General features: G+C 37.1%; 3 protein-coding genes across 3 annotated transcripts in view; 1 reads left to right on the forward strand and 2 right to left on the reverse strand.

Moving 5' to 3' along the window:
• The window catches only part of cap1 (CAP, adenylate cyclase-associated protein 1 (yeast)), a 12964-nt gene extending 10615 nt beyond the window's left edge, over positions 1-2349 (reverse strand). The window contains exon 1 of the mRNA XM_077195843.1: positions 2063-2349. The gene's annotated coding sequence lies outside the window, so the exon portion shown is untranslated. The remainder of the gene's footprint in view (positions 1-2062) is intronic.
• The window catches only part of ppt1 (palmitoyl-protein thioesterase 1 (ceroid-lipofuscinosis, neuronal 1, infantile)), a 356601-nt gene that overhangs the window by 15142 nt on the left and 314476 nt on the right, over positions 1-26983 (forward strand). The gene's annotated exons all lie outside the window — the stretch shown is intronic.
• On the reverse strand, positions 3136-21696 carry kiaa0319l (KIAA0319-like ortholog). Its single transcript, XM_077195806.1, has 22 exons — positions 21371-21696; positions 19440-19575; positions 19191-19308; positions 16228-16562; positions 14893-15145; positions 14657-14755; positions 14488-14579; positions 14077-14164; positions 13883-13975; positions 13093-13225; positions 12706-12934; positions 11353-11476; positions 11111-11243; positions 10159-10307; positions 9141-9292; positions 8782-8920; positions 7291-7450; positions 6179-6321; positions 5973-6095; positions 5342-5432; positions 5159-5247; positions 3136-4497 (listed from the first exon to the last, which is right to left on the reverse strand). Exons 3-22 carry the CDS (start codon positions 19285-19287, stop codon positions 4301-4303), a joined length of 2919 nt encoding a protein of 972 aa, XP_077051921.1. The 5' UTR covers positions 19288-19308; positions 19440-19575; positions 21371-21696; the 3' UTR covers positions 3136-4300.

A 26983-nucleotide genomic window follows, 5' to 3' on the forward strand; every position in this document is an offset into this window, starting at 1 on the left:
AAAACCAGACTGAGGACAAGCCAACGATCATTGCAGAAACTGCAACATACAGATGTGGGAAATAATCTTAACTACTTATAAATCACAGTTTGAAATTAACTTTTACCAGGCAACTAAATTAAGTTACCAGCCTTTCAGAACTTTTACAAGACAAAACAAAAAATATGCTTAAATCTAAGCAGTGATTTTGATCATCTGGTTTATTAAATCATTATTAAATTATGAAACCTTTATTCAATCAAATGATAGGCTAGTTCACCCAAAACAGTTGATGGGCCCCACTGACTTCTATAATATTTTTTTCCTTGTTAAAATTTAATGGTTGCAAACATTCTTCAAAATATCTTTCTCACAGAAAAAAGGTTTGGAACAACTTGAGGGTGAGTAAATGATGAAATGCTGAACTATTCCTTTCATTTCAAACCCAGCTTATAATAGTTAAGACGAGACTAAAAGCAATAGTTTATGTGCTTCAATACAGAAGCATTACATCACACTTGCTTTAAATTATGTCGGTAACACCCTAAAGGTAAACATATCAAAACAAGATAAGAAAACTACAGTAAATTCATAGACAAGACTAAATCGGCAAGCATTTGGGTGTAAGCTGCTCTTCTGGACATAAAAACAGGTCATTTATGCTTCAGGACTGGTAAAACTAGGCCATTTCACATCCATTCTCGACACAGCGCAGGATGTGATGTGCCATTTATTAACACGACACGACCAGTAGTCTACTGTTTTTTTTTTTTTTTTACAAGCAATCAAGCCATTAATGTGATTGCAATAGGACACGAAGCAAGAGACAAGCCAAGAGATTTGATGTGATGTGATTTGACTGAATAATCAGGCCAGCCGGCACAAAACGGTCGCGCGGTCAGTCAGACAATACTGAGCGATTGTTTATAGAAAATAATATTAAAACGGAAACAATTTGGCGATCGCGACAAGCTTGTGTTAAGATTTCCTGCCCTTTACACCCGCCTCACTTCCTACATTTGCGCTGTCGCGATTTTCGGTGTTCTTTTGAATCGGATCTTTTCAGTGAATCAGTTGAACCGAGTATAGCATTTTTAATTGAACCGAATCAACTGTCAAACGGTTTTCTTTAATCAAATTCTCACCACCTAAAGTTACACCCAAAAATAATGAATGATCTGTGACACGATGAACAAGGATTTGACTTGATGCAGGTGAATTCTAGAAATGTTACAAATAAAACTTGTGGATCTGTTTACACCTTGATTGACCATTTTGACATTTCCGGGTTTCTCAGAAGCAGAAGTAGTCATATTTGGGTAAACTTCTTATAATAGAGGTGAATAAGAGACATTAAATATATTTTGCGTGTTCTCATTTGCTCAAATAGCAAAATAAAAACTCCACAATATTGTCTTCACAACTTTCAAAAGAGGAAAAAAATGGAGAGATTGTTAGCGGCAGTCAGAAGGGAGAAAGATGTTAATTTGATCGTCCCTCACACAGCTGCTGTATTAGCATAAAAAATATTTTTTTGTAATTTGATGCAAGGTAATATAATATGAAGTATAGTGTTATAAATGGACATATTTTTTTTAAATGATTGAAAATACAAGAAACTGCAGGATTTACGATGCTGATGACCGTTAAAACGCGTCATCACAGTCTGTGAAAACTATCCAAACATTCGAAAAGCGTTATATTGGAACACCATGACGTAATGACGCAAAAGAATCGCTGAATTGTTTTCCTACTGGTTCTCGAAACGTACAATTCGAAAGAACCGATTCGCAGAGATGAGTCGGACTTCACATCACTGAGCGAGCTCTGCAAGATCAGGAACTTTTCCAACCGATGCATTTAGACTGCAGTTAAGAAGTCTACACACATGCAAATGTATGATAAATCGCGTTTTATTTATAAGGCCTAATGCCACTGTGAGAATGTATCGCTTTTGAGAGCATTATGCGCGAGCGATGCCCGTTTTAGTTGTCATGATTTGCGCAGAGACGATTTTCGCCGGGAAGTCGCTTAACACACATATCTAATCAATTAGGAAATGCATTCAGCCTTTTCTCCTTACCTTTACCGTCTGAGAAATGTTACAGTGGTCCTGGTTTTAATCTTTGATGCTGAATGGGTGTGTTAGGGCGCCCCGTCTGCGTTGTCTTCCTGTATGAGCGTGTTGAAGTTCCCAGCTGTCACTGCGCGCCGTTTCCGCCCAAACTCCACCAACAGATCCACTTCCTTATAAGGACAAAGGAGAGAAAGAGAGAGAGAGAACGAGTGTGTTATAAAGTGATGAAAAAGAGTAAAACAGGAACAGGAAGACTTAAGACTGAGAACGAACATCAAATTTGTTTTATTCGCAATCTAGGTAATTATATGTAGCGTTAATAAAAGGAATTCCCTCAGTGTACCATCTAAAACATGTGACATTATTATGTAATAATGAAAGCTTATTTTCTTAGTTTTTCCTCTTGCTAACTGGCAGGTTTGTAGCAGTCTATAGTTAGACTTTTTATTTTATTTACAGTCTATAATTTGAAGTATTGGCCAAAATTATTTGTGGAGCTGGAGAGGAGACATTTGAGATTCAGTACATATACTTGTTGCCAAAACAGGAAGTGTGGATGTCACAATTTTGATGTCACAAACTGTGCATGGAATTAACAAGTGCCTTGTAATAAATAGACAGCTTTCAATAGTTTGCTTTGTGTGCTTTAAACCAGGGCATTGCCAACACTAATTTCCAAAGTTATAACACCGTTTTAGTAACAGTTACAGTGTCCTTGTTATGCATGTTACATATAGTAAAAGCTAAGCATAATTACAAACAAGGGACCTTAAAATACAGTGTAGATTATTTTCCTTATTAAGTACACATATGAACAACAAAATAAATAGTTAATCTCAAAATAAAAATCGGTCTGTAAATAACCCCTTTTTAACATATCAATTTTAGACCCCAAAAAAACATTGAATGATAGAAATTAAATTATAGAAATTAGGTGCTCATTCACTAAGATCACAATAATTAAAAACAAAAATATAGGCAAATGGAATCTAATTTGGTTTCAGGTTTTAGTTTACAAGAAATGGTGTACAATTATGAGATTAAGGACAGACATCAAATATAACAAAAAAAGACAGCTGTAAATATATATATTTTTTAATTTACTCCAGTTGAATTAGAACAAGTCACATGAAACAGGGAATCTTCTCTTTAAATAACAACAAAAAAGCATGGATTAAAAAAAATTCTTCATTTTCCCCATGCACTCATCTGCAACTGACATGTAGGGAGGAACATTTATTTTTAAAAAATTATAATTCGCAGACATCGTCAAAATAACATTCAACCTTTTCATAATAAACAATCAAGTAACATTGGAACTGAAAAGATTCGTGGCTGACCTGAAAATATTTTAAAACCAAATGATGATTTCTGAACAGACATTCATCAGAAATCCAAAAAGATTAAAATGCAGAACTAATGCAAGCCAAGTGTAACAAAACATGATTTATTATTTGGCGGCTGTTCCGGTTTGAGTAAGTCAGACCCCATCCTGTCACATTCATCCTCAAAACCGGAGGGGGTAAGAGACTGGCTCCAGTGCAACATCCAATACAATTTCCAGTGTATGATATTCCCCCTTAAAGAGAAGAAACCCTTGACAAGCATGGCTATTATGCTGCGGACGTCACATTTGCTGGTGTTTAAAGGGGCAGGACTGCAGTGTAGCACACACACGTCTCAATTTAATACATGCAAACCATGAAAAAAAAAAATAAACAAGGAAAAACAAATCTTGCCTTCTCATGCAGTCATACATGGCACTGTTGGGTGCCTTAGGACTCACTCTCAGCATTATTACCAAAAGTAAAAATATACAAATTATTAGACATGCCAGGCAGTGTTTGAATGTGACAGGCTGCCTGTCATATCAGGAAGCTTCGAAGGAAGGGGACAGTGCGGCAGGCTCAGATATCCGCGGTGAGATGAGACATTCTGGTGGGGAAAAGTTCCTCAGGGAGCTACTTTGAAATGCTCAACCCTTTCGGCTAGCACATATATCTCTGCAGTGAAGCAGGAACATTCTCATAGTCTTTTGAGGTGGATGGCTCTACAGATCTGACCTTTCGGGTTTAAATGCATTTTCATTTTGGCTCAGACTGGGCTGCGATTCAACCCGAGGACGCAGGTGTAGAGGTCATTCCTGAAGTCCCGCACGTCCCTCCCGAATTAAGGTCGTGACACGCGTCATGGATGAGGGGGTGAACAGTGCGTTGGTGGGATACTAGAGGTTGGGTCTGTGTGCTAAAGCAGCTCCTCTTTTTGTTTTTTGGGCTTATGAGGACCTTGGCCGTTACGCAGAGATCCGTTTTGGGGCGGCAGGAGTTTTCCGCGCTCCCGATCGGACCACGGGACGCCCGCCTGGCCGTCGTCGCTCTCCAGATCGGAATCGGAGTGCATGAGCGCGGAGGATGAGGGAGCAGGAACGGACTTCAAGCGACCTGGAGGAATCAGTCGAGGACAGGATGAAGTATCTTAGCCATGGAGGACGTATCATAGGGTTAAAATAAACTAGAGCTGTCAATTTAACACATGAATTTAATATAAAATAATTTATTCATTTAAAATAAAAAATATAAAGTGAATAAAATATAAAAAAGCATTTATAAACCATTATTAACACTGTTCCAAATATATTGACTACGGTTCAAAAGTTTGGAGTCGGTAAGGTTTTTGAATGTTTTTGAAAGTCTCAAATGTAATATTGTGAATATATTTCAAAATGTCACTTATTGGCATTCTTATTATTATTATTATTGAAAACTGTTGCTTAATGTTTTGTACAAACTGCAATATTTTTTTCAGGATTCTTTGGTGAATAGAAAGTTCAAAAGAACAGCATTTATTTTAAACAAAAATTTTTTTTGTAACGTTATAATGTACTGTCACTTTTGATCAATTTAATGCATCCTTGCTAAATAAAAATATACTTAAAAAAACAAAATCTTACTCCCCCTAAATCTTTTGAATGGTAGTGTATATTCGATTCTTTACTCTGTCTTCGGAAAAACATCTTTAAATAAGTGATTAATAACAATTACGTAATTTATTCATTTAAAATATAGTTCAGCGACTGACAGATCTGATGGATAATTTTATTACCAGGTCTTGGTAACTGTAACTCCAGAGCCTCTTGTTCATCTCCATCCAGCATTTTATAGCGGCTCTTTCGTCTCCCTTTGCTTTTCCGTCTGCTCGAGACACCAAGAACACTTTTAATAAATACTAGCAATAAACTCCAAATAAAAAACCTAATAAACAGATTATCATTTGTCTAAGCCTTACCTTCGACAGCAGCACACAATACCCCATATTACAGTCGCTATGCCAACCACGGTCATGAATGATGCTATCGTCACGTATAATACACTCCATTCTGAAAGAAAACATAAACAGGCCATTAAACTACATGTAACTTTGTTCAACTTTCTTTAGTGTGTTAGAAAGCTGTGTGAGCAAGAAAAATGTCGGCAAAGTTGCAAAGAAACGCCTCCATTGTAGTCTTGAATTTTCTTCCCAGGAACGAACACGTCACAATATTTCTAATTTAAATAATTCCCGCCCGAGCTAAATAAAGGGGCGGGGCCTGATTGAGTTAGTAGCGTGTTGAAACTGGTGGTTATGTTAAGAGGCATGACATTTCTCAAACACGCTAAAAGCAATTGACCAATCACCACACACTAATCTAGCCGACCAATCAGAGCACATTAAGCTTTTCAGAAGGAGGGGCTTCATAGAGACAGGAACTAAACAGAGCGGTACTGGCAGACTGGGAAGAGAGGAGCTGCAACAATAGAGAATATGTGAAAAATAGTGTTTTTTGAAAGTTATTCTAGTAGAGCCGAAAAACAAAATCAAAGGCATAATAGGACCTCTTTAAAGCAGCTTCCCTCAACAATTTGTAGTGTCCCCTCACCACAGTTGCTCACAGCATCCCCAAAATAAGTACTGAACAAATTCTCCATCCAGAACGGGTGGCACACGCAACGTCTGGTGAAGGAGTCGCATTCCCCGTGACTGGAGCAGTTCAGCTGGCAGACTGGGGAAAGATCAGACGGTTAATACAAGACCACTGCTACAATAAAAACATGGGTTAATAGGGCGTTTAATATGAATACTCACTAACTGTGTCCACTCGTCGGGCCCTAAAGATAAGGAATTCATTTTTTTGCTTGCGAAGTTTGTTGCGTAGTTCCATAGCAACACTATGACCAGTCAATGGAGGTCGTCCAGGACCTCCAGATACCAGAAATACCAGGCGAGTGCTGTAAAGTACGCAAGTAATCATCATATATGCAACATATATCAAATAAAACAGCTTTTATAAAACTTCTAATATGACTGGAACATGTGAGTGTGCATGATTTTAAACATTCACTTCAAAAGTACTATAGAGTGCTGCAGGGATGGCAAATTTGTTTACAAGTTACCATTTTAGCACTTCTGGTTCCATTAATGTTTATATATACACACAGATGCCTCATTATTGGCTTTTTCTGTGGGCCGCTGTACGTATGGTCAAAGCCATGAACATTCGAGAGCAAGTTGACTATATCTGCAATAGACTTCAACAGATGATTTTGCTAAACTAACACAATACAAGACAAAAGCGTCAGCTAACACAACATTAAAAGTTACCATAGTAAATGCAAAAACATTAAAAAATACCATAGTAAAAACCTATAATACATATAAAAAAATAAACATTCTCACCAGTGAAAGGTTATCCTATTTCTTCATTTTCATTTAAATCTCTGCAAACTATTATAACTCGAACTTTCAGGGGAAATGTTTTTAACACAAAGACTGAGAGAGTTGTCAGAATCTTAGTGATGGTGACGTTGAAGCTGTGACTGTAGTGTCGTTTTTTTTATAGCCTATGTTTAGCTTTTCACTTCTGCTGTTTGAAATTAGGGCTTCAAAATTCAGAAAATTATCATGATATACAAAACGTGCAAGAATCATAAACTTTTGTTCATCACAGAGCTTATTTTCTGCAATAATCCAAAAGCCAATAGAAAACTTTGTGTGGGTTTTTGTGGAAGGAATCAGGGTGATGGTGATGACCTATAAAAATATGTCATCACTGCAGCGCTCTATTCTATTTATGTGACAACAAAGTTCTTCTGTGGTTTCTTTACAGTGCCATGAAGCAATTTAATCAGATAAGTGGAGATGAGGCGTTAACTTTAGCGCGGCCTATGAACCCTTAACTTGCGCTAAGCTGGATTTACCTGTGCTCATTGAAGGCGCTAATCTCTCGCACAATGATGTCACTGTCCAAGACTCCCAGAAGGACGCCAACCTGCCTGATGAACATGTCCTTCTGTCTGCGGGACACCTTATCCACAGGAACATCTAGGATCAGCTCAACCAAGTCTCGCACATAAACATCTGAGAAGGAATGAGAGAATTATAGTATAATTTAATATATATATTTTTTACAAGTTCAACTTTTTTTTAGTGTCACTGTGTAATGTTGCTGTTTGAGCATGAAAAAAGTTGCAAAGCACAAAGTGCCTCCAGCGGGAGTTATTCTCTATATCGGTGTCAGTGTTTCTGAACTCCCTGAAACGCCTCCATTTTAGTCTTGAGTTTCTTCCGGGAACAAACACGTCACAATATTCCTCATTTAAAGGGGACCTGTTATGCAAAATACTTTTATAAGGTGTTTGAACACATGTGTATCCACAGTGTGTGTAAACTGTGAGCTGCAGCAGTCGCCATTTCTGTTTTCTTCGCTGTAAAAGCTGGATATACACAATGTCTGTGCCAAAAAATCATTACAAATGTTCTGTTATTGGATGTACCAACGAACTTAAGAGTCTCCATAGACTCCCTTGCATCTGAGCCACTGAGGACACAATGGTTGAATTTCATTTATGAAGAAAAATGGGCCAAAGAAAGTCATTAAAGTGTTTGCTCAATATTTGCTCAAATCATTTTACGCCGGACCGCTTCACAAACGAGGGTCAGTCCAACGCTCGATTTGCACAAAAGTTTTTAGATTAACATGACAGTACATGCTAGTCAATGAGTTGAATTAACTAAACTCCACAACAACTACACAGATTTATCCACTAACTATTCAGAAATGTCCAGTTCTAAAGCAGTAACTTCTTTTAACATTTGCATTTAAAGAGACACATAAAAATGGCGTGTTTTTGCTCACACCCAAATAGGGGCAAATTTGACAAGCTATAATAAATGACCAGTGGGGTATTTTTGAGCTGAAACTTCAAAGACACATTCTGGGGACACCAGAGACTTATATTATTATATATATCTTGTGAAAAGGGGCATAATAGGTCCCCTTTATAGGGGCGGGGCCTGGGTTAAGTTAGTTAGTAGTGTGTTGAAACAGGCGGGATTGTGGTAAGGGGCAGGACATTTCCTAAACGCGCTCAAAGCGATTGCCTTATCACAACACACTGATCCAGCCGACCAATCAGAGCACAGTGTGCTTATAGAGACTTCATAGAGATAGAAACTAAACAGAGCGTTACTGACAGACTGAGAAGAGAGGAGCTGCAACAATGTCAGAGATGTGGAAATATAAGGTGATTTTTGAACATTCAAACCAATTCTAGTAGAGCCCAAAAACAAAATCAAGACTTTGAATGCTCAAACAGCAACACTGCACACTAAAGAAAGTTGAAAATATAAAAAAGCATAATAGAACCTCTTTAATACAATGCTATTTAAAAAATTACAAGCATACAGACCTGGTCGAACCTCTACAGTGCCTTTGTCAGAATGGGTCTTTCCCTTACTGTCAGTTACAGTCAGGGTGAAACTGTACTTCCCTTCCACCAGATTACCAATAAAAAGCACTGCCTGGTGGTCAGAGTTATTCAGGACATCCTGGAAGAGAAAAACAAAGTGCACATTTCAACAGTGTCGTTTTCTGGTCCTGATTAATGGCTCCTCGATCTTTGAGGAACACATTCTTTAAGGTAATACTGTACCAAATTAACCAGTTTCCCTTGTTCTGTCACCACCTCACAGTATGCTTGAATATTCAACAGAGCCATGAACGTAATGTGTATGCCAGTAAGAATTTCGCTTTATAAACAGTACTGACCCCTGCAGCCGGGCTTGTGTCTTCACGGGTCCAGAGGTAGCTGATGCTACCCTTATCATCTGATGATCGAGAACCATCCAGAACTGCTGTACGGACGGGAAGAGTGATCGGAGGACTGGACAGCACTTTGGCAACAGGTGGCTGATCATCCTCTGATATGAACAAGCCAAAAGCAAAATTATTTCTAAAATGACAAGACAGACCCTAATAGAACGAAACGAGCAAAGTTTTCTAACTAAGGGCCCTTTCACACCTACTGTACCTTGTTTGGTCCGGACTTTCGGACTTTTCAGTTTGGTCCGAATCAAAATTACAGGTGTGAAACCTACCCCGGACCAAACAGATGAAATTTGGTCCGACGAAAAGAGGTAGTATTGGTCCGGATCAAACTGAACAAAGGTTTGGTTCGTTTCTAGTGTGAAAGCATTTCAGTATGGTTCGGACTTTCAGACCTTTTACAGGAAGTTCCAGTGGTTCCCGCATAGCCGAAAAAACAGAAGGTGGCAGGAAAAATGAGCCGTGGTAGCACATGGGGAGAGGAGTAGACGAGGTTTTTAATTAAAGTATCATGGTCTGATGACATCAGACCATTCCTCCTCCTTTCCTGCCGGCGACGATAAAATGTTCGCACGACGAGGACGTTCATTTGGCGAATTTGAACTAGCCTTGTGTATAAGTTGGTGCTGCAGGTAATTATGCCGAAAAAATAACAATACAGTTGCAACGATATGCGTCTGTTCATTCATGTTGTCAAAGTTACCCGCCGAATTGACAACACGCTGACGTCAGATGCACGTCCATTAACAAACCAATCAATGTCAAGATGCAGCACACATAGATGATGACGACAGGACGCAAGTATGTCACGTAAAGTTCTTTAGTGCGCTCGCATAATTTCTGAAAGCATAAAATGTATCAAAACGTGAACTTTGGTTCGGACCTTGGTGCGGACTTTCAGGTGTGAAAACGCCCTAACACCAACATAAAACTTTCCTTGGATTTAATTAAGGACGCACACCTTCTCGGACGATGACAGAGACTGTGTCAGAATTCTCCAGCATCCTTTCATCCGTCACCGTCAACATGAAAATGTACTCGCCCTCTTGCAGACCCGTCACCACAGCGATCGCAGTGTCCGCATTTTCAATTTTCACCCCGTCTGGACCCCTGTGACACCATCAAAAACATATAAGCCATGAGTCTACAACTAAAAAAACTACATTACTACCCTGTACATTTGAAAAGTGAGACATTTGATACAAAAAGTTGGGATGTAAATCAATTCAACATATGCATTAAAATGAATTCAAAATATTTTCATAATAATATTTGATAAACAACAGCTCCAAAAGACATCACACTACTGTAGTAGATGAGTAAACCATTGAATAGTAAATACATTTTTAGTACATAAAGTATACATATACACACACAACTGGAAAAATTTGGGGTCTGGATTTTTTAAAATGTTTTTGAAAGGTCTCTAATTGCTCACGAAAGCTGCATTTATTTGATCAAAAATACAGAAGTATTGTTATTATATTGTGAAATATGATTACAATTTAAAATAACCATTTTCTACTTTGTTATATTTTAAAATGTAAATTATTCCTGTGATCAAAGCTGAATTTTCAGCATCATTACTCCAGTCTTCAGTGTCACATGATCCTTCAGAAAAAATAAAATCAATTTATTTGAAACAGAAATCTTTCATAACATTTTAAGTCTATACTGTCACTTAAGATAAACTGAATGCATCCATGTTAAATAAAAGTATTTCTTACAAAAAAAATACTTTACTGACCCCAAATTTTTAATGATACTGTATGTTAAATGTGTTAAATTAGCCTTAACAGAATACATCCAGTCCATATAATTAGACTGTACACTTTGTACGGGAAAATTTTAATTATTAGGAATTATAAATATACATAAAATGAACGCGGGAAGAGTGATCGTGTGTAACTGACGTGTTCTTTGTCCAGTGGTACGTGACAATTTTCTGGTCGTCGGTGCTCTTGCTGCCATCCAGTGTGGTGCGATCGACAGGCAGCGTCAGCTCCTTATCTGGACCAGCATCCGCTACAGGGGGCTTGTTATTCTCTGAAGGGATTTCACATCCAGAGAGAGAGAGATCAAGCACAAACAGAAGCTTCAAATGTAGATTTACAGGTTAAGTATGAATCATTGTGCCCTGTATTTAAAAAGATACCTGGCTGGACAATGACAGTGACCTGAGCCGTGTCTTGCTGGCCAGACGAGTCAGTGACGGTCAGCTGAAAGGTGTAGTCACCCTCCTGCATGGCAGAAAGCTGCAGAGTGGGCGTCCTCACACCCTATGGAGAACAAAACACAAGAGTGCTCACTAATGCACTCACTGACATAAGCAGCATAAATTGCATCCAAAATAGAGCTGCACGATTCTGGATAAATTGATTTTTTTAAATTGAGATCACGATTCTGAACAGACAAACTAAACAAAATAACATGTCATTTACTAGAGGTTCGGACAAAATGTTAATTGCTGCAGTCTATTTAAAAAAATATCTAATTACTTTGAATGAATTATTAAAAAAATCGGTTTGAATGAATGATTCAATGACTCGCTCTTGAAGACTTGGGCTGTGTGCGAAATCCCCCCCTATACACTTAAATAGGGCACCATTTGAGGTAATTTGTAGTGGTGTCTGAATTTGTAGTGGTGTTTTTATTGATTGCACTCATTCAATCCCACAATGCACCGCAATAACGAGTGTACAACCAATGTACGCTCAAAGGCTAGAGAATACCCATAATGCACTGTGACAGTCACGCCGAATGAATTACCACGTCTCACCAGAAGATGGCGCCGCAGCTGAATCATCCATACATCCATTTTCTAAACCGCTGGTCCAATGAGGGTATTACTAATGGAGCTGCCAGTTTGCTAAGTTTCAAATGATTATTAAACAGCAAACACAAACTATTCAAAAACGGCAGCCCTTTCGGCGCACTCAGTGTCCGAATTCACTCACTCGTTTTTATTCACTCCTTCAACTGGACTATTAGTGGACTAATGTAGGGAATAGTGAATGAGCTAAAGATGGCAATTTCGAACACGTGTTTGCACAACTGCATGAACAAATCTCTTGAGGGAATGATTCAATGACATGCATTTTTTAACAGTCACTTGTCGCCACCTACTGGTGTAACAATGTAATGATACAACCTTTATTTGAAGTGTTAAGTTACTTTCAAAAGGTGATTTACTCTATTTTGATCACTACTATAGACATCAGTATTTATAAAGGAACTCTCAACTTTTATCCCAGTACTTCTGTGATAATTTGAATTATTGTAACAGAAATAATGATACTGTGTGGTTGAAAAGACTGTTTGTGACATGACAACTGCTCTCTCTGGGTCAGAACACAGATCTGAATGTTTGCTGTGATCGTACTTGTAAAAGGTTTATTAGACAAAGCTGAAATTGTTGTCATTTAGGAATAAGATCGTGTGGGTGTTTGAAACGAGATGACGTCATCATGCAGCTCTACTGCAAAATGGCATTGTGTTTCTCATGTACCTGCATCTCCACCACCTTGCCCTTGCTCTCAGGACTGAGTGACCATTCATAGGACAGATTCTCATGGTCGTCAGTGCTTTGGTTGCCGTACAGTATGATATAATTGTGTGGCAGTGTGATCACTTGGTTGGGTCCAGCATTAGCTGTAGGCTTGTAGTCCGTGGCCTTGTTGACTAACAACATGGCTTGGGTCGAATTCTGAGCTCCATCCGAGTCAGTCACCGTGAGTCTGTTAAAGAAAAAATATGATATAGTATAACAACCTTTTTTATTTGTTGTTTATTTTGGAGTGTCTTTAAACAGTTTTGGTTTGCCAGACTGGTTTGCAGTGGTTATCTGCTGAATATGCCCTGTAATATATCTATCAATAATGGATATAAGACATACCTGAAGGTGTAATTGCCAGGAACCAGGTTTGTGAGGGTGAGAACAGCCGTATCACCCGAGGCCTTTTCTTCTCTGAGCGGCCCCTTCACCTCCTCCCAATGCCACGACACCACTTTATCATCATCAGTACTCACTGAGAACACAAGACATTAATGATCACAAATGTTTCATTAGACATTCTTGGCCACCACAGAGAACATTATATTTAAAGATATTAAGCAATGCGTTAAAAGTGGGGCTGCACAATGTTTAATAATCTTTCACTATATTGTTTTTACTGTAAATTGAATCAATTAAATGCAACCTTGTTGAGCATAAAAACATTTTCAAGAACAAAATAATTTTACTGATCCCAATTTTTTTTAAAAGGTTAAATTAAATTCACATTTATTTGTATAGCGCTTTCCACAATACACATCCTTTCAAAGCAGCTTTACAGAAAAAGCACGAGTTATGGACTTCAGAAATGTACAAATACAAATCACAGTTGGCTAAAAAATATATTAATTTAAACAATTTAATAATTGAATGCAGAAACAATGAGCTCATTGAAGTAATAAATGTTTGTTAACAAATGACTATGCCACATAGAAAGTTTTAGCATTGGTGCATGACTGCATGTTGATTTAGAGTTTGCATAATCTGAAATCCTCCCAGAAGTTGACGGCGAAAGGGAAAGTACTTTTTTTTTACTTTTTTTTTTTATAATGCAAGTAGTATAAAATGCAATTATGGCTCATACAACAGTAAAAACTGGTTTAGTGAAAGCAAATAAAAAGGTGATGCGCACATTGACCGTCAATCACAGTGGAGCTTGTAGGCAAGGAGATTTCCTGGAACTTTGGAGAAACTACAGCAACAGGAGGTTTATTCACTCGTGGCTCTGTAGAAGCAAGAAATGCAGGACTTATATGGGCTGACCAAACAAAACTCTGAAAACTGATTCCAGTATACAATTAGCAGGTACATCAATACTTAAGTTACCTGGTTTGACAGTAACGTTGACGTATCCCTCCCCATGAGCACCGTCACCATCCACTACCACCTCAAACTCATAGAGACCCTGGGTCAGCTAAGGGAAACATTTGGAATATTAGGAATGTTTAGAATATATATATCCAGCAGGACACTAGCTCTCCAGGAGCAGGATTGGACAACCCTGGGGTGCGTTTCCCAAAAGCATCGTTGGCCAACTATGATCCCAATTTCCGTTGAACTCTATTGGTAACGACGGAACTTGCGACCATAGTTGGCTTTGGGAAACGCACCCCAGGTCTAAAAGGTTTGATTTTTTATGTATATATATATATATATATATATATAAAAACTTTTAGGCCAGGGGTGTCCAATCCTGCTCCTGAAGAGCTCCTGTACTCAACGAACGCTTTTATTTACCTTACTGAGCTTAAGCGTCTTGCTGTGTTTACCCTCCATTTCTCCACTATAGTCTTTTGGATGTGTCCTCAAACGCCAGTCATAGTTAGCCCCTAAAGGAATTAACAGAGAAATTATAACAAAGATAAAGGAGGAGAAGCCAACTGCAATGGCTTATTTAGAGCAGTACCTGAAGGGGGCTCTGGCACTACAAAAGCATTCAGTTCCACCTCACTGCGGGGTAAAGTGACCTCCACATTTTTGCCAGCAGACACGACCAGCTCTCGCACTGAAACAAATGTTACAATACGTCACAGATCAGTCTGCTTTGTAGATGTTGCTTTGTAGACTTTGAAAACCTCACATGAAAGGTAATAAATACATACAACACAACACAACACATAATTATAAGGCAGTATGTCGTACCAGCTGGTGTTGTTGTCGGAGTCACTGAATGTGTGTCAGACGTGGACTGTGGAGACTGATTACTGTTGTTTAACGCTGAATGATCTCCAGTGTCTGCAGCCAGTGTTGAATTATGCTCAGATACTGAGCCGGCTTCATGTTCGCCACTGCCACTGGTGGACTGGATGGAGATCTCACCGGCGGTGTGTGGAAGAGCTGCATCATGGGATGTGGTCAGTGGCATTGTGGGTTTAACAGACCGGTCCTGTTTGTCCTGTGAGGGTGAAAATATCAGTTAGTTCACAGAGATAAGCTGCAAATCAAGAGTAAAAGTGCAAAATGTTATGCTTGAGGACAGTGGCATTAAAATTTGATTACAAATTTGTCGAAATAAACACAACATTATAAATGTACAGTATTAAAAAATACATATTCATTTTGAGACTTTATATTACATTTAACAGACTTATTAAATTATTTTCATTATTAAATAAAACTTAAAAATTAACATTAGATGATGGCAAAAATAATCTAAATGTAAAATATGGGAAATTATATCAAATGAAATGCATATATGCATGTTGTAGTGCAAGATTTTATGCTTCAGGACAGTGATATTAAAATTCGAAATACTTTTTGTCTAAATAAATTATAAATAAATAAAATCCTATTTGAAAATTTCCACAAGTCACACCACAACATAATGTACAGTGATCTAAATGTGAAAAAGGGGAAATGAGCATGCACAATTAAATGTAACAAATACAATATAAATAGAATCAAAAGGAATCAAAAATATACGATTTTGTCAAAATAAATTAAAAATAAATCAATAAAATCCCAAATTGTAAATGCAACAAGTCACCACAACTTTATAATATACAGTATTAAAAAAAAGTCATATTCCTTTTGAGATCTGCTTTTACATTTAACAGTGAAAATTAATGATTTATTTTATTTTTGAATATTAAATATTATTAATCATTATCAAATAAAATAATTAAATATCACATTCAATTATTTATTTTTTTAAATCTTTAGATTAGGCAAAGGTAATCTAAATGTAAAAATATGGGAAATGAGCATGCACAATTAAATATCCATTAATCAGACAATATATAGAGTATATGTTGCAAATCAACAGTTAGTCCAATATTTTATTCTTTAGGATAGTTGGTCTCATTCACTCATGTAGAATAATCCAGATTCATCAACATTAGAAGGAGGATAACAACAAGCATACGCACCTTGCCGGTGGATATTTTTAACACATTTATTAGTAAGAACACTTGTATGCACTTATTAGTGAATGAGACCCACAACTGAACGGGTTTAAGATCATATAATATGGCTTACACGCTCCGTCTCCCTGATCACTCTGACATCCTCAGCGTTGAACACGTCCCTCTTACTGCGCATGCCCGTGTTCAGATGCTGAAGAAGCCCCAGAGATTCTACATACGGCTGAGGAAGAGACCTAATGGCGCAGCCCTGCGTTCGACTACAGGTCAGCAACACACAGCGTCCACCGAGGCTCCACACGGCACCGCAGGAGGGCTTCATACAGCAGGATTCCCAGCATCGAGCCCCTAAATGGTCCACTGCCAGGGGCTGCCAGCCCAGACCGATGACGCTGCTCCAGTGGATACCCAGGACACCACCCGTTACTGTGCACATGCTGCCCGAAACCCCTGAGAGGGGGACATACGAGGCAAAGATAAAGGTTGACAAGGAGAAAATAGATTTTTTTTTTACTAAATATGGCAACGCTATGACAATAAAAGGGTCAATATTTAGACTGTTTGCACTGGGATATCAGATAAAGAAATATCAGGATACCAATAATCTGATAAATACTTTTATGTTAGGGCCGATAACCGATAAATGGTTAAATTTGTCCAAAAAAAAAAAAAATATATATATATATATATATATATATATCTATCCCTGGCCTTAAATGTCACAAGTGATTTTAGTTACCACAAAATTATAATGCAGATTAAAAAAATGAAAAATTATGTATATACATATTTATATATATATATATATATATATATATATATATATATAAATTAAATGACCATGTGTCATCAAATATCCAATTTAAGATGATATGTATACATAATTCACATAAGAATAAATGTAAAAAATCTAATATTGTCTAATAACCAATGTGTGTCTGATAGTAAATGAACTATCAACAAACAAGCAAATAAACAAATAATTGAATTTAATTTATAATTTAAATACCATTATAACCAACATTATAATTTACAGCATGAAGAAAATATTTGGATTTGCTATACATTTAAATTATTTTCATTATTAAATAATATATTTTAATTGTTATTAAATTAAAGAATACAAAATAAATTACAATTATTATTTTATCATTTTAAGTGAGCATAAGAAAGCAAAGGTAATTTAAATCGAAAAAATAATAATATATTGTATAATAAAAAATAATCAGCATGAACAATTAAATATATGCTAATATTGGCAGATATATCAGAAATAATATACAATTCATACGCAATGCAATTGGTTATTAAATTCAGAAAACAACAGGTCAATCAATTAAGCTCAACTGCAGAGCTCAGAACAACAGGCTACTGACAATCCATGCATGTAGACTCACATCTAGCCGTGATCCGATGGGAAATAATGCCTGTCCGTGCCACTGCAAAACAAGCCTGTTTATCATACAGGTCACTAATAAATTACACTTGTCTGCACTGACAAGTTCCAGGAAGTCAGAGTCCAGTTAGACATCCACCCCGTTCCCCAATCCCTTCATAGACACGGTTTTGTCTCTAAAGACTGTTACCATGACAACAGAGGGTCGTTAATTATGGGGTGGCAGTGAAACTTAAACTGCAGGACACAGTTGGAAGCCCCACCCGTGCAGTTTTTCTATGGGGTGGGGGACTATAGGCCTGTTGTGCGATTTCCCCCCTTTGTGAAAACGAACACAGTGTATCCATTATGCTTCCCACTTTGTAATCCTCCAAATCAGTGCCATCACTCATCACCGCAAAAAGTCACAAACATATACATGCTACAGGCCAACAATGGTCTAACATCCAACTAGTCAAATAATGCTGCTGACTAGTCTTGTTTTAGTGTTTATATTTTTAGCTGTGTTGTTTTAGACTATGTTCACAATTGGCAGGTTTGGTTTGATTACAAACAAACCCTGATGCCATTGCTCTGATAGTGCTGTTCATTTAAATGTGTGAGTGTGAACGCGGTCATCCGAATTCTGGTGCGCATCAAACAAGCGGACCGAGACTCTAGTTTAACTTTAATATGAACGCAACATGGACCAAAGACATCTTTACGAACCAAAAACAGGACGTGATGTCACAAGATGAAAACTTAAGGACAAAATTGTCAAGAATAACTGGGCTGTGTCCGAAATTGGCCTTTGTTACGAATAATTATTTGAAACATATCAAACTGGTGGCTCCAGTAGTAAAGCCCCGTTAATTTCAATGGGGACGGGCGATTTCCGGCGACACACGCAACAGCGACCGTTGGCGACCGGATGGGGCGTGTCTGGCGACACGACAAAGTTGAGATCTGTTTAACTTTATGCAAATGAAGAGCGACTTTCGGGAGCGACAACCAATAGGAGTGGAGCGCGCATGATCCTTCTCCACATCATTGGATGTCATTCATAAAGGCAACCAGTAGTGGGAAGTCCACTAGTGACCTCATCGCCAGCCACTGGCGACATGCAGAGACAAAGTCGCTTGTTTAAGATTTAACCTGAATGCTGTCATGGAAACTATGTATAAACCTTAATTATACAATTTAATAATGAATTAAACAGGAATTTATACCTGTATGATATTACGCTGTAGCCACATTGGACCAGCGTTTTGGAAAATGGATGTATGGATGATTCAGCACCATCTTCTAGTTAGACGTGGCAACTCATTTGGCACGACTCTCACAGTGCATTATGGGTATTCTCTAGCCGTTGAGCGTACATCGGTTGTACACTCGTTCTTGCGGTGCATTACATACAATGAGTGCATTTAGCCAAGCATTGTTTTGTCAGTTCAGTAAGTTCTGTCGCAAAATATGTCATGAAAGTCTCCTTTTTTTTTACTTTAGGTTTGGTGTTAAGAATGACTTAATTTATCATTTTTTTGGAGTCCAGACCAAAAGAACCGAACTACAAGTGTGAACACACCCTTTATTATCATGCCGTTCTTTAGCTGTCGGCAGCAGAACAATTCATTCTTCTTATGCCACTGATTTGGAGTAATTTCATACAGATAACAACAGAAATCACTACGTCACTTGCTTACCAGAGACTGAACAGAAGAAATACAGACAGCTCAGGTACAGTGAGGTAAACTGGACAGGCCATTTCCAGCTGCGCATCCTCAGCTCCGCATTGAGCATCTTCTGACTAAGAGCACAGGCCTTGGAAAGAAAAAAAAGATATCAAACTCGTACAGCGAATTCATCTTGCGTACGTTAAACAAAAGCCAAGACTACACCGTACATTAGTTTGTGTTGTAGTTGCTTGCAATAGCAGAGAATGTTTGTCATACCTTTCCCTAAAAATGATACAGAAACCCCAGCGATACAGGGCGGTAAATGATGTGAGATGTGAGCAGACAGGCGAAGAGTCGTCCACACAAACACCTCCTGAAGCCACAGCCGCATGGCACCACAGCGCGGCCAATTCTGTGGAAAAATCCATATTAAACAAACGGGACGAGAGAGTTAGGGCAAAAATCTTATCTCTGTATTGTTAAAAGCAACAAACTTGTATGTATCAAAGTGTCCTGATCTAATCCATGCTTTTCCATTATTATTTTGATTTACTGACAACTCTGAAATATCTGAATATAATACTGAAATATCCAAAATATGACAATTTGGTGATGCGACATAAAAAAAGTGCTGTCAGATCGAATAATCGCAATTAATAAAAGTTGTGTTTATATAATATATGTGTGTGTACATTACATATATATGTGTATAAATATGTGTATAAATATGTGTGTGTATGTGTATATATATATATATATATATATAAACAGACAAACGTGCACACACACACATATGTATGTATATATACACATATTATATAAACACTTTTATGTTAGATACGATTAATCGATTTGACAGCACTAAAAAGTAATATAAAATAAATACAATTACAATTAATATATAATATTAAATATATAATACATATAAGTATATATAATAAAAATAAAACAATATAAATGATTAAATATATATTCTCAAAGATATTTCAAATTAATATTTAGTGTAACAAATAAATCCAGGCAGATAACACAACTTATGAGGAAGTAAGAAACCGAATTCTTGACTGAAAAACAAAACCAAAAGCTCAACGTTTGGTTACATTACTTTACAAACAGTAACATTCAGATACATCTTAAAATGTCAAACAAACAATGGCTGGTTTTATCAGGGTGTGAAGAATGAACACACACACACACTATTCTTCAGTAATTTAATCACCCGCATATTGTTTCCAACCTGTACACTTTCAATCCTCTGTGAAACACAAAAGTGGTTTGGCAGAATGACAGTTTCAATCATCGTTCGTTTTAAATACATAATATTACATACAATGAAAGTGAAAGGTGACAGAAGCAGTTTTTCCACAGACGAGACACTGTCCTTTGCGGTTTTAGCAACATAAAAGGCGAACAAGTGACGGCATAATTCTTATTTATGGATGACTTATTCCTTATAACCTCATTGGGTATATTTACCTGCATAAATTTCACTTCATGTATTTCATAATAGTTCCAAGAGAGTTTCCAAAGCACACCGGATTTAAATCTGGAGATGTTATGATGTCTGTCAGACGCGATGATGTGACAGTATTGCGTCGCGTCGCGTCGCGTTTGAGACAGAGACAGGTGTGTGTGTACAAGACGTGTTAAGATCCGGGCTGGCAAACTGTCATTACAGACCTTCTTTGCGCCAACACAAATACAATTACAAGTAATCGGATTCATTAATTCATGCTGGTTTTATTTACCGTGTAAGCGCATGCTGAGTTTGCGATGTCATTTAACTGAGAGACCGGAAAATGAAGAAATGTCGATGACAACATCTTAAAATAATCAAATTAATAATTTAATTTATGGCACTAATCATCTTCACGGTTTAAATTATAATTGAAATACATGTCAGTTCAGAATTTTAATGCGTTTTTAATACAGTATATACAAGTTCACATTGCGCATTGATGCATATTAAATGTAGGCTATAACCCCCAAAACGTCACCTTTAGTCGACATTGTGTATTTTGCTTATTTTTATGCATGACTTGTTGAAGCTCGCGCGTATTAGGCAGTTTTTTGGTTATTACCAGTGGACAGGTTGCTAACAGCTGTTTAGTGATAGTTACCACTAACTCACAAACGAGCCAACATCATCACGCGACTCTGTGTTTATCGATATATTGTGACAAACCGTGTCAAAATATGTCACTCACCTGCTCAATTTCAGTCAGATTACTGTGGCGCAAAATGACATTAGACCCTTACAGCAGGACCTGTTTTCATCTCGATCTGGGTCAGTAATCTCTCACTCACACGGACGGAAACAGACGCGCGCTCACGGCGAACCGTCGCATTTCCGCCCCGCACACCGAGTCATCATTTTAAAATGTTAGAATTCGAGCACGAAACAGAACTTTAGTGGAAGTTATCAATATATAAAATCATCAAGAGTTTTAAAAATACAATTTATTTAGCAAAGTATAACGCAATGAAGATGCCACTCACAAACATGGCCGAAAATATTCCCCGAAACGTCACTTCCGATTTAAATTTCTCGTTCCAATATAAAACCTCTATAACATATATAATATTAGATTTTTATATAAATATATATATGTAATAGCTAGGGTTAAAACGTATATTTAACAATATTTTCTGACATTTGAAAACGGAATCCTTTTTAAAAGCATTTTATTGTTTTCGTTTGTTTTGTTTTTTTATGTGTGTTAGCGCTGGTTTTTGGACTCTTTTTTTCAGATATCATTTTACCACACCAGAGCGCGCTGTTTATCTTACCTGCTGGCCTCTCTCTCTCTCTCTCTCTCTCTCTCTCTCTCTCTCTCTCTCTCTGACCAGTCTCACATTAAAAACAGACTGTCCGGTTTCCCTCCATTTGTCCCTGTTTAATGTAAATAGGCTATTGGAGTGGGGGAAATTCAAGCTCGCGCACATAATGTTCCTATATACAGTAGGCTACTATTCAAAAAAATGGACTGGTGTGGGCGAAATTATCTTTGTAGGGAAATATAAATTTTTAATATTAATATAATATTAATTGGAGAATGCCAAAAGCATGCTTGCAGAGCTGTAATCTAGGCAAAGGGTGGCTTTTTAAAAAAACAGCAGATATCACACTACATAATTCACATATTTTACTTGTGTTATATAGTTTTGTTTTTTCCTTTGGCCTATAGTTCTTTCAAGCTCTATAGATAAATCAGACATATCCTGGAAGTAGCTATAGCCAGGAAGTTGACAGAATGCTGCATGTCCTGGGGAAACATCTGGGGCTTTAGACATGAATGACTCGGCTTGGGTAGATGTTATCAATGATGTCATATCTGACCAGAAGACTGTTTGCTCTCTTCTGAGGATTTACAGCCCTTTGGTATCTAGATGCTTTGAGGAACTGATACAGCATCATCAAGGTCAGAGGTCACACCAGGTATGTCTTTCAAACAGACCTATAGCTATCAATATCAGTAACAAGCCATCTGTGTATTCAACAGTACAGGTTTCTCCAGTGCATTGATCTGTTTTAACACTTGCAGCTTAAATGTCCATGTCACTTTGTGGCACGATGACCTCAGATCAGCAAGGGAGGGAATACACTTGGTTCTTGTGTAGATATAGTATGCATACTTTGAAATGGCCATGAGCTCATGTGTGAAGGGCCGTGTTAAACTGTGGCAGCAGGATATTTGCATATGGAGCAGGAGATTAAGAGCATGTCCGGTGGCGGCGCTGAGTATTGTGTTTGAGCATTGAGGCTCTCTCCCTTTTGGGAAAGCAGGTTTTACTGATGACATATTGTTACATAATTGTTCGCCTCAAAAATATAATTCTGTTATGATTTAATCATATTTAGAAAACTATCTGAAACTCAGACCAATGAGCAAAATACAAATCAAGTACTTTCAGGACATCATGGTTCAGCTGAATAACTGCCACAGATGAATGGGAATGCTATCGGATAGTTTTCTCAAGGTATAATAGACCTCGGTTTACAGAGCCTAGGGCTGTTACAGAGACGTGTGTGATCGTAGTGAAATCTGTAATTTTATGGATTATTTAAAATTCATTTACAACACCCTTAATAACCAGTCAATCCCACTTAACAAAAATATGTTCTAACATGTCGATAACTTCTCGTGTTAGTGAAAACATTAACATTCCATTTTAGAATTTTAGTGCAAACAATTATGAGAATGTTACTTTGGAATGTTCTCTGAACGTTTTGAAACGTAATGCTTGAAAAACATTGAACGTCCAACTAAAATGTTTCATAATAAATGAACTGATAAATGCTGGATGACGTGTAATTTCCTGCTATTAAATTCAGATAAAACGGAGGTACTACTTATTGGTCCAAAAAACTACCCACAAAATCCCTTACAATACAACTTTAATTTAGAAGGATGTCCTGTTACTTTATACAGTAAAAGACCTGGGTGTTATACTAGACCGCAACTTGACTTTCGAAAATCATATTTCATATGTTACAAGAACAGCCTTTTTCCACCTTAGAAACATTGCTAAGCTACGTAACATGCTATCTGTTTCTGATGCAGAAAAGTTATTCATGCATTCATGACCTCGAGACTAGATTACTGTAATGCTTTATTAGCTGGTTGTCCTGCATCCTCAATAAACAAGCTACAGTTAGTGCAAAATGCAGCCGCTAGAGTTCTTCCTAGATCAAGAAAATATGATCATATAACACCTATTTTATCATCTCTACACTGGTTACCTATTAAGTTACGTATCAATTACAAAGTATTCTCTCAGTATTTAGATCACTAAATTCGAGGCTTCTGGTCATTCCTAGGATATCTAAGTCCACTAAAGGAGTTCTCACATTTAGCTCCTAAACTCTGGAATAGCCTTCCTGATATTGTCCAAGACTCAGACTCGCTGTCCCAGTTTAAAACTAGATTAAAGACGCATCTCTTTAACCAAGCATTCACTTAATGCTTAACCTTTTATACCACTGCTGAATCAGTTCGAATGCATTAACATTATGAACATCAGCTATGCTAATTATTTCCCATCTGCCTTTCTGCTGTTATCTCGGGACGCTAGTCCCGAGGTAAATAGCGTTCGTCAGCTCCAGTTTGTATCCAGCCTCTCACGGAGACTTCAGATGCCCCAACGCCTGTGAAGAGACGACTCGACGCCTGTGAAGAGACTTGCACTTTCTGTAAAGCTGCTTTGAGACAATGTGTATTGTGAAAAGCGCTAGACAAATAAATTTGAATTGAATTGAATTGAATAAATGAAATGAGAATGTTATTAAAGATCAGATCATTTTTATAGAACATCCTAATATTTTTCCACAACATTTGTCAGTCACAAACATATTTTAGACAAGATTAAAATAAATGAACATCAAAATTCAGAGAAATCAATCAACTAAACTCAATCTCAAAATGCTGTTGATTAATGATGATAAGTTTTAAATTACATGAAAAATAGGTGTGTAAAAACTACGTATATTTTGTTTAACTTAGTTCAGACAATTTGGTCTAAAAAAATGTAATGATACAAAATAATGAAAAGTCAGTATATCATATACTAGGATGTTAATGTGATGAATAATGACGGTTTATGTAGAATACATTAGCATTTTTTTTGTGATGTATATCTGTGAATGTGTATGGGTCATTATTCTGTTTGATCATGACTATAGAAACTGAAAGAATTCAATTGCAAAACTCCTCTGGAGTCAATCAGAGCTAGATCGGTTGAATTCACATTTATTTGTATCCTTTATTTTTTTTATTCATATTTATATTTATCTGTTGAAACGAGTCCTAACTATACAGTTGACTAATAGTAAAACATTGTAGTCACTATTTATGCGGTATCTGCAACGTTTTCTTTAGGGGTGAATTCAGAGACAGTATTTTCTTGTCAGTCATCTCAATGGCAAAAAGAGTCCAGTAAGCCTGAAATAAGTTTGCTGGAAGCTTCTCTTGAAAACATGACAGCAATGATGGCTAAATGACTGACACGAATACATAAGTCACTCAGATAACTTTACTGCTTGTACAACCTAAAGGTATTTAAAGCATTGGTTGATAGAGATCACATGTATATGACACATGAATAACGTTCAGACTTATATACAAGTATCCCACACTTAAACATGCATAATAAAAAAAAGTGTCCATTCATAATCATTAATGCTATTGGATTTATGTCTAACATTTCGGAATCATTTATGGAATTTAAGCGCATATTAAGATGGGAGACTGGTTTGGCCGAAGTGTTTTTCTTTGTGCTTGGATTGTGTGATGAACATGGACCGGAGCGTGAGGTAATAAAACACAATTCAACGCGACACACGGAGGCGTACATGATTACTGGAGAAGATGAGGCATTAGACTGTTATTGGCTCATAGCTTCAGGGGTTTGACATTTAATGTGAAAACATGCTACTTTACAGGTTTCAGCCTCACATCACAAACCACCTGCACTTATCAGTAATGTAACAGCAATGTGCCAGCACACACAAACAATTATTAAAAACATGACAAAACAAATACATAACACGTGAATGGACACAGTGAATATTCACTTGGCTGTACGGCGATACACACAAGTGACAAATTGTGTACCAAAAAATTAAATGTGGTGGTTTGAGTAGAAAATCTAGTGAAATCATCAATGTAAACTATGCATAAGTACTAGTGCAACGATTAATCGCATCCAAAATAAAAGTTTTGTGTTTACATAATAAATGTGTGGGTACTGTGTAAAATTATTTTGTATACATAAATACATACACACACATGCATGTATATATTTAAGAAATATTTGCATGTATATACTGTATATAATGTATATTATATATAAATATTTTATATATAAATAACACATTTTTTTTAAATACACTGTATACGTACATGTGTGTGTATTTATATATACAAACTAATTTTTCACAGTACCCACACATTTATTATGTAAACACAAAACTTTTATTTTGGATGCGATTAATCGCGATTAATCTTTGCCCAGCACATTGAATAATGAAAGTTTGTTTAAGTGCATCTGTGTGTGTTTAAGTGCACAGAGAGCTGCCCTGTGTCACATGATACGCAGGTGTGATATTACAGCAGGAGAGGGGAATTGTAGGTGGGAATCTGCCAGACAGCAAAAGGACACCCTGTTACAAAGAACACAGCACTGTTTTAAAGATCACTCTTCAGCGGATGGATGGATGCAGGTCATGCTAAAACTTGTTTAGGTTTTGAAACAAGATAGAGTTTGCAGAAAAATGATCTCAAACTGTCTTTCGACATATTCTAGATTGGCTACTCTCAATAAAATCCTTTTGCTGGGAGGTATAATTTTGTTGGTCTTTATAGTAAAAGGCCCTCCAGCTTCAAAAAAAAAAAAAAAAAAACCCAGATTTTAATTAATTTGACATTTTCCTACTTGTTTATAGGCCTAATTGTGCACTGCTGAGAAACATGTCACACATATCACAGGCAAGTGAAGCACTGAAAAACTGAATGTTTTGATACGACTGAATGAGTATGAGAGTGTTGGGAATATTTGCATATGCCATATTTGTGGTTAAAAGTAATGATTTTTTTGTTATGTGATTTGTGTGACCTTTAAGTGAATGTGTGGAAGGTTATGTACACAACATAAAAGGTGTGTGTGTGTGTGTGTGTGTGTGTGTGTGTGTGTGTGTGTGTGTGTGTGTGTGTGTGTGTGTGTGTGTGTGTGTGTGTGTGTGGTATGAGGAATGAGCATGTCCAAGGCGTGGTAAATGTCTCAGTTGCGCTGGCACATTCCTCGACGGGCCGCACCCTTTC

Source organism: Siphateles boraxobius, unplaced genomic scaffold (assembly GCF_051911475.1).
Source record: "Siphateles boraxobius isolate OS27281-9 unplaced genomic scaffold, OSU_SipBor_1 35, whole genome shotgun sequence".
In the NCBI taxonomy this organism is placed as follows: Eukaryota; Metazoa; Chordata; class Actinopteri; order Cypriniformes; family Leuciscidae; genus Siphateles; species Siphateles boraxobius.

Excerpts from the sequence above, each read along its gene's own strand:
- kiaa0319l (XM_077195806.1), bottom strand. The coding sequence starts at position 19,287 with ATGCTCAATGCGGAGCTGAGGATGCGCAGCTGGAAATGGCCTGTCCAG. Across the intron at positions 14,756-14,892 it reads TCCGACAACAACACCAGCTG|TGCGAGAGCTGGTCGTGTCT; the intron begins GTACGACATACT and ends CATTTGTTTCAG. Across the intron at positions 7,451-8,781 it reads CACTGTAGAGGTTCGACCAG|ATGTTTATGTGCGAGACTTG; the intron begins GTCTGTATGCTT and ends ATTCCTTCTCAG.